The sequence below is a fragment of the Phocoena phocoena genome, chromosome 19 (genome assembly GCF_963924675.1).
Source record: "Phocoena phocoena chromosome 19, mPhoPho1.1, whole genome shotgun sequence".
NCBI lineage: Eukaryota > Metazoa > Chordata > Mammalia > Artiodactyla > Phocoenidae > Phocoena > Phocoena phocoena.
In genome coordinates, this window is record NC_089237.1 from 33,461,293 (window position 1) to 33,474,719 (window position 13,427).

The window sequence follows — 13,427 nt, forward strand, 5'->3', positions numbered from 1 at the left end:
CAAAAACTTTTTACACAACAGTGTGATTATCTGAATATTTTATACAGACAGCATGAGTTACAGTAATACTTGTGTAAATCATGATTGGTAATTAAATTGAAATACTTATTTTTATTAGAATATAGTTAAATTATTTTTGTATTTAAAAGAGTAGGTGAAGGACAAAAACATAACAAGTATAAAATGTATAAGAAAGCAATCAGGAATACCAAAAAACTTATCCACAGACAGTGAGAGCTGGAGCATTAGTGGGGTGATGGTGCAGGGACGTCAGAGGGGCTGGAGAACTAGTAGGGGAGTGGGGGGAAGAGTGGTAAGAAATGAGGTCATTGAGGTTAGAGGGGTGCAGGGATGGGGGATAGGACTGGCTTTTATTCTGAGTGAGATGGAAAGTTCTGGAGAGTTCTAACAAGTTTTAAAAGGCTATTTCTGGCTGCTGTGTTCAGATCAGACTGTATGGGGGTGGGGCAAGGGTAAAAGCTGGGTGATCTGGTAGGAAGCTATAATTACAACACAGGCAGAAGATGATGATAGCTTAGACCAGTGATGGAAGTGATAAAAAGTGGCAGAATTCTCCAATTTTTAAAAAGTAGGGCCAACAAGTTAGATGTAGAGTGTGAAGGAAAGACAGGGGTCAGATTATAGGTGGAACAAGTTGATCTTTCTTCTGCTCTTGTCAAGTATCTTCACTGGCAATCCACTGTCTCAAATCTTAGATTGGTATTCAAGTGCCTATATGCTTTGGCCCCAACACAACACCTCCCCACAGCCCCCAAATGTTATTTCCTAATGCTTTCATCTTTCCATGTTTCCCTTATGTTCCTAGGCCTTTAATAATGATAAGATAAAAGAATACAAATCAAAACTATTATTTTTTAGGAACTTACTATATTACTGATAGTTTTAGGCTCTTAAACGCTAAAGAACCAGGAACAAATTATAAGACAGACATTATCATCACATTTTTAGATACAAACATATTAACAAGTAATAGTAAAATTAGCATACAAAAGAGGGCCCATTTTGACTCTCAAGATAAGACTTTCCCTTTCATACCACGATTTTCATGCTGCACCCTCTGCCTGGAATGCTATCCCCTTTCCATGTCTGGTCCACCTTCTCTTTAATAAAAGTCTCCTTATTCCGTCAGCCAGAATTAGGTTTTCTTCCTCTAAATCAAATCGTTAAAACAAATCATTTCCACCTCTTTCTCCACACCTAATGTTACTTCTTCTATTGTTAATAATAATGACCATAATAGTTAACATTTGTTGAGTGCTTACTTCGTGCTATATACATTTATACTATCATATTACCTTACTTTACTAAGTATGCTTGATATTCTAAAGCTTTTAAGTTCCAAGCATTTAGGAGAAAAGAAAATTTTAAGTAAATGTAGAAAAAACCCTACCCCTTAATTTATTCTACGTGTAAAAATTAACAAAGAAGATTTATAAATGTCCACTTTGAGCATTCAAAGAAACACTAAAATGTAAATCGGCCTGGCCATATAAACTGATGCAAGTATTGAAGATACAGAACTAAAAAGGCATATCAATCAAAGTACAAAAAAACTTAATAAAATGGGGGTCTAAAAACTGGACAAAAATAGAGGACTTTTAAACACTTTTAATTTGGAAATAATTTCAAATTTACATAAGGGATACAAGAATAGGAATAGTACAAAGAACATCTTTATATCCTTGGCCCAAATTTACCTAACTCACAGATTCACCCTTTTGCCAACATGTCCATGAGTGAGAAATAAAGTATTCTTGTAAACCACTGATATTTCAAGGTTGTTGTTACCAAGATTTTGCATGTTCTCAATCTCTCACTTATATACATATGTACACATATATGTATACATATACATATTTATATACACATATGTATATAAATATATATACACATATACACACAATTTTTTCTAACCATCTGAGGGTGAGTTACATTACACTCATCATGGTTCTTTACCCCTACAAACGTTAGTATTTCCTAAGTATAAGGCTATCTTATACAACCATAGTACAGCTATCAAATTTAAGAAATTTAACATTGAACCAATACTTTTATCTAATCTACCATCTGTATTCCAATTTTGTTAATTGACCCAATAATATCCTTTATAGCATCTTCCCCATTCCAGTGCAGGATCCAGTGTAGGATCAGCATTTTTTTTAGTTTTCATGTCTCTTTACCCTCTTTTAATCTGGGACCTTCCCTCCCTCTCTCCTTCCTCCCTCCCTCATCCTTTCTCTCTTTCTTTCTTCCTGTCTGTCTTTCTCTCTCCCCATCCATCTCTTTCTTATGTCCCTCCCCTCCTCCCTCCCTCCCTCCCTCCCTTCCTTCCTCCCTCCCTCCCTCTCTCCTTCCCTTCCTTTTCATTCTTTTGTTTCTTTATGTCATTGACAGTTCTGAAGAATATAACCCCCACCCACACCCCCAACACACACACACCTTTAAAAAAAATAAAGCTGTCCCTCATTTGGGGTTTGTCTGATGCTTCCTCATGGCCAGATTCAGGTTTATACATTCTTAGCCATAATGCTACATAACTGATGTTGCGTCCTTTTCAAGGTATCACATTTGAAGTCACACATGCCCATCTGTTCTTCACTGGTGATATCCATTTTTAGCACCAGTCTAGGAGTTGTCTGATTTCACTACTGTATAATTACTATTTTCCCCTTGCAATTAATAAGCAGTTTATAAAAAGCCACTTTAAAACCATGTAAATATGTAAATGTTCTGCTCTTCATAAAAAAAAATGCCCCCTAGATTTAGCATTTTATGATTTGAGTCTGATCCAGCCATTACTGAAGCAGATGCAAAATGCTGACTTCCCAAATCTGGCAGCTTCTCTGATAACTGTAGTTATCAGTCAGCACTCAACAGTCTATGATGAGAAAGAGCCCTCAGTTCTCCTCATTAACTAATTCATCTCTTTACTATGGTATGGACTCATGAATCACAATGTTTTCAATGGTTCATTACTGTATTTAATTATTTTGGTGCTCAAGTACTTCCAGATTGGCCAGTGGAAGGCCCTTCAAGCTGGTTCCTTGTGACATGATCCCATCATTTTGGGCATTTCCTTATTTTCTAGCATAAGATGTTTCAGGCTCATTTTGTACTTACCCACCCCCGGCCCTGAAATCAGTCATTTCTCCAAGAAGCCTGGATTCTTATTAGTGGGAAATGGGTACTTAGATATGCTATATGCTCATTGCTATTGGGGTGTCTGCTTCTTGGCTCTTTCAGCTGTCAGAGCTAGGATTATATATACATATATATATATATATATATATATATATATATATGTATATGTATATACACACACACGTGTGTGTGTATACATACATATATATGGGCACATATTATTCATATTCACATATATACATACATACACATATATTTTAGAAATGATGCACTCACAATGATACCTCCAATTCTAGTACATCCACAGGATTCTTTTTTGACTTCCTTCATTCTGCTTTGAATGTCTTTGCTTTTTCATTGAGATTCTGGCTCTCAACAACAATCAACACATTTGCTGAGACCTATATTACATCTTAAAATTGTTTCAGAATGGCTTTGGCCACACCTCTAAAATAACAACAAGACAACAAAACATACTATACAAGTTTTGGGATTTGTTTGCAATTCTTTTCTAACTCAACCCAACCTGTCAAACACTGAACATAAATACTGTGTTCATAGGTTACTGAAATTGATTCTTTATTTTGTTTTCCTTTGGTATATTTATGGTATTCATTTGACATGCAAATGAATTAATTTATTTCACTTTGCTTGTAGTTTTAAGCTCATTTTCCCTTTCCCATCTTTCCTGATTTCTTTATATATTTTAAAAATATGTAGAATATTAACATGTCCCCCAAAGTAAAAATTACATAAAAAGGTATTCTCAGAGAGGTGTCATTCCCTCCTGCATCTTGTCCACTCTGTGCCCACCCGTGTTGTAGATAACCAATTTCATTGCTGTGTAGTTTATCCTTCCTTTGGTTTCTTTTGTAAAGATAAATAGATACACATGATAATTTCTCTTGTTTATAAATGATAATACTACATACACTCTTTCATCCTTTGCTCTTTTTTACTTGAAAGTATCTCTTGGAAATCACTTTGTACTACTGAGGAGAGATCTTCCTTCTCTCTCCTGCAGCGGCATAGAGCTCCACTGTACGTATGGACCATAGTCCATTCAATCACCTATGCTTAGGAGATTAAGGTAGTTTCCAATATTTCCTAATTACAAATAATATCACAATAAATACTGTGCACATCTATTTTAATATTATTAAAGGTATATCTTCAAGGCAAATTCCTAGCAGTGAGGTTGCCAGGTTGAAGTGTAAATGCATACATAGATTTGTTAGAAATGCCAAATTCTCCTTCACAGCTGCACGCCACTTTCATTATCACCAGCAATGTATGAGGATGCCTGTTTTGAAACAGCCTCACCAACAGCGCACTGTCAAGCTTCTGAATTTTTGCTAATCTGATGGATGAAAAGTTGTACTGGCATATTTAAAAAAACAAATAGCTTTGCTGAGGAATAATTTATATATATAATAGTAAAATTTACTAATTTTAGGTATATGGTTTGATAACTTTGCTTAACCCAATGTCACAAAAGTTTCTTCTGGAATTTAAGTTTTAGTTCTTACGTTTAGATCTGTAATCCATTCAGAGTTAGTTTTTGAATATGAAATGAGGTAGTGGTTGAGATTCAATTTTTCTCACACTAATATTCCCTTGTTCTAGCACCATGTATTGTAATGAGCAGCTTTTCCTCATTGAATTGTCTGTGAATGTTTTCAAATACCAAGTGACTCCAAGTGAGGGTCAATTTCCACTGGTATCAGATTGCTGTTAGCTCCAGGCTTAAAACACTCGGAACAAGAAATTTAGTTTACATAGTTCCCCGTTTCCCAGAGGAGCAGCTTCTCTGCGTTCATGTTCCAGTTCCTTTGGTTGTTGCTTAGTGTGTAATGTCCAGGTTTTAGAGTTGTTTTCTCTTGGAAAATGTCCTCTGCAAGTGTCTTGCTCAGTACTAGAAGCTGGAAGTCCTGTCTCAATGTAGATTTAATTGGTATTTCTCTTATTATGAGAAAGACTGAATATTCTTTCATGTTTCATATGACCTTTTTATAACTTTTTGGTGAGTGGTCTGTTCATGTCTTTTACCCATTTTTCTATATAATTTTTGGTTTCATCTAAACTGTTAAAACTTCTGGTTATAATTTGTGTATATGGATGCAATTGAATTTTGCATATTAATTTTAATTTTTAAAAAAATATTATTTATTTGGCTGCATTGGGTCTTCGTGGCTGCGTGTGGGCTTTCTCTAGTTGCGGCGAGTGGGGGCTACTCTTCATTGCAGTGCATGGGTGTCTCATTGCAGTGGCTTCTCTTGTTGCAAAGCGTGGGCTCTAGGCACAGGCTTCAGTAGTTGTGGCACACGGGCTCAGTAGTTGTGGCTTGTGGGCTCTAGAGCACAGGCTCAGTAGTTGCTGCACACGGGCTTAGTTGCTCTGCAACATGTGGGATCTTCCCGGACCAGGGCTCGAACCCATGTCCCCTGCATTGGCGGGCGGATTCTTAACCACTGCCCACCAGGGAAGTCCCTTGCATATTAATTTTATATCTGGCTGGCTTGTGGATTTTTCCAATGAGTTAGTTTTATCATTGATTCTATAGAGTTTTCTGGATTACTATTATGTTATCTGCAAACAGAGATAGCTTTATTTTTTCTTTTCCAATTCGTATGTCCCTAGTTGTCTTTCTAGTCTAACTGCATTTTCTTTTATTGTGCTACTTCTATCAGGTTTAGGCATCAAATGTTATACTTGCTCCCAGAAAAGAATTTGTAAATTTTCTTTCTTTCTTTTCTTTTTTTTTTTTAATACTCTGAAGCCATTTATGGGAGATTGATTGCCAGAGGTTTGGTTAGATTCCCCTGTGAAACTATTTGGCCTGGTCCTTTTCTATAGGGTGGCTTCTTGGTAACTTTATTTCTTCTATGGAAATTGGTATATTAAACTTTCTATCTCTATTGAGGTCAGTTTTGGTAAATGATATTTTCCTAAAACATTTTAATAGGTGAGTTAATCCCAGTTATGTTAATTAAGATGACTATTATGTTCAGTCTCAATTTTGTCATACTGTCTTTTGTTGAAATTATTGTGTATATTTACTGCATTTCTTCATTCATGTGTCCCTTTTACTTCTTTAAAAAGATTTCATTTGGTAATTAGGAAGATGTGTATTTTCATTCTACAGGTTACATTTGTATTATTGCTTTTTATAGTGCCTGATATTCCCTCAATCTTTACCTCATCTTTTTAATATTTGGTGTCAGTTTTAAATAATATTCAGTGACTATTATACTTTACTCATACAACAGAATGATCTTATGCTATTTTCCCTTTTTTTCTCCCTTCTCATCTCATTAAAAATAAAATTGCATCTTTGATTTTTGTCAGACATGTAATGTTTACACATTATTCTTCTACTTGTGAACTCACTCTCATTTTAGTCTCAGCTATAAAATAACAGATAGGAAATGCTCACAGTTTGGAAATTCTTGTCAAAGTTATCCCAGGCATTTTTTGGCTGGGTGAAACTCACCTCTCCCAGATTCCTCAGGAATACATGTGTACATTATGCTCTGAATACTGGCACATTTTAAACTGTTTTTCTATGGCCTTGATATCTGGGAGTCAACTTGGTGGTATACAATACTCTTGCTTTACACATTCTTTCCTTTAGTTCCATGAAAATATTGCTCCACTAATGCCTTACTTTGTATGTTGTATAAAGAAGGCTGATGCTGGTCTAATTCTATTGCCTTTGTAAGTTATTTGACCTTTTCATTTGAAGGCACTTTGCATATTTTTTTCTCTATCCTTAAAGTCTACTAGTTTTACTAGGATAGGTCCTATAATTGATCTTTCCAGGCCAAATTTCCCCACTATCCATTAACAGTGTCAGGTCATCTTATTTCTGAAAAGTTTTCTTGGATTATAGTTCTAAATATTAGTGCTGTTCAGTTGTTTTGATTTACTTCTTTAAGAAAATCTTTTACTTCTTTATTTCATTCTTATTTTTCTGGTTTTCTTCAATGCCTTTTCATTTGATTATGTTCTTCCTTGGGAAACCTGTAATTTAGTTTTCATTTCTGATATCATTTTGTCTTTTTCTTCTCTTTCTTTCCTAAGTTTTATCAACTCTCATTTCATTTATTCCTGTTTTTTGTCATTTTCTAAGTCAGTTTTAAATTTCTGATTTGAGGTGTTTTTCTTTCTTAATGCCAAATGCTTGTTTGAGGATATTAAATTGAGTTTGCAGTGACGTGTTACAGTTTTTGTCAGCTTTGTGGTTGAATTGTTTTGGAGTTTTCATTAGGAGGAAAGCTTTAATTCATATCGTCTGATTTTTACAGTTGTCTTGTAATGACAGGGACAGTTTTTTTTTTCCAATTCCTTTTTCTTTCATAGAAAGAGTTCTCAGTTCAACAGCACCCTCTTCTGTGCAATTTCTTTTATGGATCATGTTGTTGACGGTCATAGTGGAGGGTAGATAGAGGAGGTTTGGTATGTCTTGTTTCTCTTTCATTTCTGCAAGATCCTTAATTTTCCCCTCTTATTTCCTTGTTTCTCTTTATTTCCTAATCTCCAGGGGATACCACCCCTTCTCTATTTGATTCTTCCCCAGAAGCAATGATTCTCGAAGGCTGCCACTTCTGGTTGCACACACTTCTCAAGTCCTGAGAACCACAAAAGCCTGGCCTCTGTTCAGTATTTTGGCATTAATAGTGGCATTTTTCTCTTTCTGGGGGTGATTTTATTTGTAGTATTTCATCTAATTGCTCTGTTTCTCCTTATTCTTTTTCAGAGTTTTTAAGCCGTAACTCCTCTGCTCTTTGTACCCCAGGTTTCAGTGGCAGGCACGTTGCAAGAATTTGTTGGAATTTTTAAACTATTTGTATGTAGTTTGAAGGTTCTGGTGTTCCCTGTCCAATAGCCATATTTAAGGTATGGGTCCTGGGAATTCCCTGGCAGTCCAGTGGTTAGGACTCGGTGCTTTCACTACCATGGGCCTGGGTTCAATCCCTGGTTGGGGAACTAAGATCCTGCAAGCCAAGTGGCACAGCCAAAAAAACCCCCAAACAAACAAACAAAAGAAACCAGTATGGGTCCTGTATGGTTTTATTTTGCTCTGTAAATTTTATGTTTTCTGGGAGGATAATGTTGGGGAGATTCAAAATCAGGTGATTGCCACTGATCTATAACAATGGTCTCTTAACTTCCTACTCTTATTAATATTTTATTTGTTTGTTACTTGTATCTCTATTTCATGATGATGCTGTTGTATTTTTTTGCTGTAAGTTACTTAAAATTCTCTGAAGAATGATGCAGAGTGAAAATTAATTTTTTAAAAATTAATTAGTTAATTAATTTTTGGCTGTGTTGTGTCTTCATTGTTGTGTGCAGGCTTTCTCTAGTTGTAGCGAGCGGGGGCTACTCTTCATTGCAGTGCATGGGCTTCTCATTGCGCTGGTTTCTCTTGTGGAGAATGGGCTCTAGGCATGCAGGTTTCAGTAGTTGTGGCACACGGGCTCAGTAGTTGTGGCTTGCAGGCTTTAGAGCGCAGGCTCAGTAGTTGTGGCGCATGGGCTTAGTTGCTCCACGGCATGTGGGATCTTCCCTGACCAGGGATCAAACCCGGGTACCCTACATTGGCAGGCGGATTCTCAACCACTGCACCACCAGGGAAATCCCAAATTTTTACTTTTCATTATTAAAAAATAAAATTAAAAAATGCTCTGCTTTGGAGGTTTTTGTTTTTTGCTTGCTTTGTTTTTATCTTTAATAAGATGAGTATGAGTAACAGAAGAAAAGATAAAGGGAAAATAAAAGAGAAAGAAAAAAAGAAGAGAAAAGCAATGAGATGGATCATTTCAGTCCATAGATATCTGGCTTTGAAAGCAATTTCCAAGAGGAGTTTTAACATTTCCTTTGGTAGCAGGAATTCAGCATGGGTACAGCCGCTATGAGTGATCGCTTTTAAGATCTATACTATTTTATACTATACTGTTTACATCTGTAAGCTCTGGGATATTATACAGCATCAATACTTTGTAATTATACCTCATATGTTTATGCACACATATACAAAACACATATATACAATACATACACTTACTTGTTTCACATTTTGGAGTTCTTCTGTCAATTGTTTCCTTTGCCTTTCCGATTGAAATAATTTTTCCTATATTTAAAAACCACTGAATTAATAACTTGTTATGAAGGTATCAATGGGTATGATATTTAGGGCTTTGTTTCAAAGCTTATAAATTCCCCAAACATCCAATTTCTACAATTTGAAAATGTAATTCCCAGTCATTTTTCTGGCTTTACACATACCATCTAAAAGTAATTAGTTATTTACAGTATAATTGTGGTGATGTAAACATATTTTCTGTTACTATAATTAGTCACTTTTTTTGGAGGGGGGTCCGGCACCATGCAGCTTGCAGGATCTTAGCTCCCTGACCAGGGACTGAACCCAGGCCACAGCAGTGAAAGCCCGGAATCCTAACCACTAGCTACCAGTGGACTCCCTGTTAGCCGCTTTTTAAAACCTCAAAATCCAAGGTCCAAAATAAGTCAATCAGGATCAGAATGTATAAATATTAACTAAATGTTGGGTAATAGCTATCATTGCCAAAGAGCTTGCAAATTGAAGAGCATTATTATTACAACTTAGAGTGTCTCTTACTATACTAAAGAGGACTATGAAACTGGGTTAACTATTATTTTCTTAATTTAGTTTATTTTTGGAAGATTATCCATAAAACTGAAGATATGACTGGTATAACCAAAATATGAAATAATAGTTACCAAGGAAGAATAACATTAGGCACGTCAATCAAATATTAAAATCTTTGAACTTAAAATTCAGTTGAGCAAATATCCTAAAATGTTCAATTTTGTTAAGTATGTCATAAATAAATCTACATGTTTTTGATCAAATCAGAGATACTAAGAGTAATTTAAGAACCATTTTACTATAAACCCAAGCAGAGGAATTGCTGGAAGATTATATTGAGTGGTAAATATTCATGGCAGCATTGCAGGGTTTACAGGAAGCAATTCGCTTTCTGTTATACTTCAGCTCATTCTTGTCTAACAGATGAAATGAAAGTACATGACAATGAATATAATATAGCAATCTAATGAATCTGCCACAGACCAGAAGTCAAGAAACTGCTGGCTCCTGGGTTTTATGCAAGTCACCTTCACTTTTTGTGTCCTAGTTTTTTGCATCTGTAAATGGAAAATATATCTATTTTCATTTAGCTTTGCAAAGCAGTAGCAATGTGAACTCTGCAGAAAGGCTTTAAGTTAAATGAGGCCCATGCCAGTTTTAAAAATCATTCTTGCAAAATAAAAATTAGCCATTGGTATCAAATTTTCTTGGCTTCATTTTTTTTTGTACCTCAAATCAGACATGAAGAATAGAGATGTCACAGGATAATGGGAAGTGATGAGAGACCATCTACACACTCCATGAACTTCATTTAACAACCTCTGCTATTTGTGTGAGTGTGTGTAATATCAATACAAGCAGAAAAACTCAAAAGTGCAAACATTATCTCAAATGAAATAGTTATTGCTTTGTACAATCTTTTCTATAGTTAAAAAAGTGGTTCTCAGCCAATAGATAGGTTCTCAGGTAAAGGAAATTATAAAATATAGAATATATTTCACCCGTGCTTTTAGGTTTTGTCACAGTAGGATATGCTCAGTTATATCCCAAAAAATTTTAAATGTGAATCCTGATTTACTGAATAGCTCCTCAGGAAAACTTTGTTTAAATGTTAAATTAAATTAAAGTTCTAATAATTAATACTGATATTCCAATAAAAAACAGGAATATATCACTAAATTTAACAATGATAAACATTAGGGAAATAAAAAAGATCTGAGAGCCTCAGAAAATTCTGATGAACTGTAAGACTCAACGACTTATGCAGAGTAAATTATATAAAAATGCTGTCTTACCAATGTAACCAACCCTGGAGATGTTTTCTAAGAGAATATGAGGAAACTACTGTCAATATATATATATATATATATATATATATATTTTTTTTTTTTTTTGCAGTACGCGGGCCTCTCACTGTTGTGGCCCCTCCCGTTGCGGAGCACAGGCTCCGGACGCGCAGGCTCAGCGGCCATGGCTCACGGGCCCAGCCGCTCTGCGGCACGTGGGATCTTCCCGGATCGGAGCACGAACCCGTGTCCCCTGCATCGGCAGGCGGACTCTCAACCACTGCGCCACCAGGGAAGCCCATGTCAATATATTTTTAAAACTAAATTTATATTTTTCATCTTAACTCTTGTTACACAAAAAAATGTGTATAGTGGTTTCAAAGATGTAAAAAGAAATATAAAATATTCCTTTAGTAGTAAAATGCTTACATTTGGACGTAACATGAATTGGTAATAGCTTTTGAAAGGAAATTTGGCAACATGTAAAATTTTATGCATCCATATTCTTTGATAAAAGCAATTCGGCTTTCAGAAATGTATTCAATTTGTACTTTTACAACCGCACAACGGCCCAAAGATACATCTACAAAGCTACTTATGACGGAATTATTTTTAATAATGGAAAACTGGAAATAGCCTAAATATCCATCAATAAGGAACTGGTTAAATAACCTAGAATAGAACCTTTTGATGATAGGAGAGGCATTAAAAAGAATTAGGTAGATCTGTATATGTTAACCTGAAAAGTAACCAAAGATATAATGCTAACAAAGAGAAAAAAAGAAGGCAAGTTGTAAAAAAGTGTGTAATGTATGCAATTTTGTAAAAGTTAAAAAATATATACACATGTATTTTTAAACATATGATTGCTACATAGAGAAAGTCTCCCAAAGGATAAACAAGATGTGTTAAACAATGGCTTCCTCTAGAGGTCAGAATTTAAAAACTAAGGTAGCAAGGAAATTTCTTTCTTTCTTTCTTTCTTTTTTTTGGTGTAAAGATTTTGCTTTAATAAAAATTAAACAAATAATAGAATTTCACTTATTTAAGAAAATAATTAAAAGTAATTAAAAAATATATTCCTATGGTGAATTAATGGTAAATCAAGTAGTTATGTTGCTTTTCTTGAAGATTTGAAAAATATAATGGCTTTCTGTAAAACTTAGGATATAATGTAAATTTAATATTCTACTAAACATGAAATGAAGACATATAAAGAGAACCAAAATCTTAAAGTATATTTGGGATATACTGTGTTTTTATTTCCCTTAAACCACATTGCCTTAATTCTAAATTATGTTAGCGAAACAAGATGTCCCTGAAGCATTCCCATGAACATGGGAGAAAATGTATTTCCCAATGAACATCTGAGGATCCAAAACTGTCATGGCTTGTTTTGTGGGCTTCTCATCTAATCTTTGTTGGCTCCTTATTCTTGCCATCAGCGTAAGAAAAAACAGGGGTGAAAAGTAGCTAGATCAGAAGGGATAACTAAAAAACACTGTTCACATTGAATCTTAGATGGAGACTGTGAAATATAAATAAGTGTGTGAACTAAAAAATTAATTCTCTAAAGGTCAGCTGAAGAAATAAATATCAAATTACTTGGTATTAACATTCAATGCTAAGCTATTTGATATTAATATTCTTTAAAAAAAAACTAAGCCCCGATACTGCAGAATTCAACAGAAGGTAATTTTCTTTCTTTTCATTTTTCTAAAGAAAATATAAGGAAGCTAAATTGGAGATTACCTTAAGTGTATTCACTTCTTCCAAGGCATCATTTCTTTCATGCTTAAGCCTTTCCATTTCATCTGCTTCTAAGGAATCACAGGGAAGAAGCTGTCAACATTAAAATATAAGAGAAAAGTTATATATTAGATACTAATTATGAGAACATAAAAATCCTTTTTGATGAGTCTTAGGCTTTTGCATTCCAATAACAAGATTCAGTTTCTTACTTTGGAGTCATTTCATTAGATAAAAGAGAATATTAAAGTAATCTGGGGTAACTTAATTCATTTAAGCTTAACCTTATATTTTTGTTACTAATACAGAATTTAGATGATTATGAGATATACACACTCTGTTCTCATTTTTATTATTCTTATTTTAACAATATAATTTTTCCTTAAAGTCCAAATTTTAAGACTGTGTTTATAATGTATGTGTTTATATATATATATATATGTGTGTGTGTGTGTGTATACACACACAATGGAATATTACTTAGCCATAAAAATGAATGAAATAATGCCATTTGCAGCAATGTGGATGGACATAGAGAATATTATGCTTAGTGAAATAAGTCAGAAGAAAGGCAAATACTATATGATATCACT

General features: G+C 34.5%; 1 protein-coding gene across 3 annotated transcripts in view; it reads right to left on the bottom strand.

Moving 5' to 3' along the window:
* STXBP4 (syntaxin binding protein 4) overlaps positions 1 to 13,427 on the bottom strand; it is a 170,203-nt gene that overhangs the window by 86,052 nt on the left and 70,724 nt on the right. For 2 of the 3 annotated variants that reach the window (XM_065897361.1, XM_065897360.1), the window contains exons 9-10: positions 12,838 to 12,927; positions 9,233 to 9,298 (exon numbers count right to left, since the gene is read on the bottom strand). In XM_065897361.1, the coding sequence (XP_065753433.1) occupies positions 9,233 to 9,298; positions 12,838 to 12,927 (156 nt within the window). The remainder of the gene's footprint in view (positions 1 to 9,232; positions 9,299 to 12,837; positions 12,928 to 13,427) is intronic. The other variant, XM_065897362.1, reaches the window with a different exon arrangement.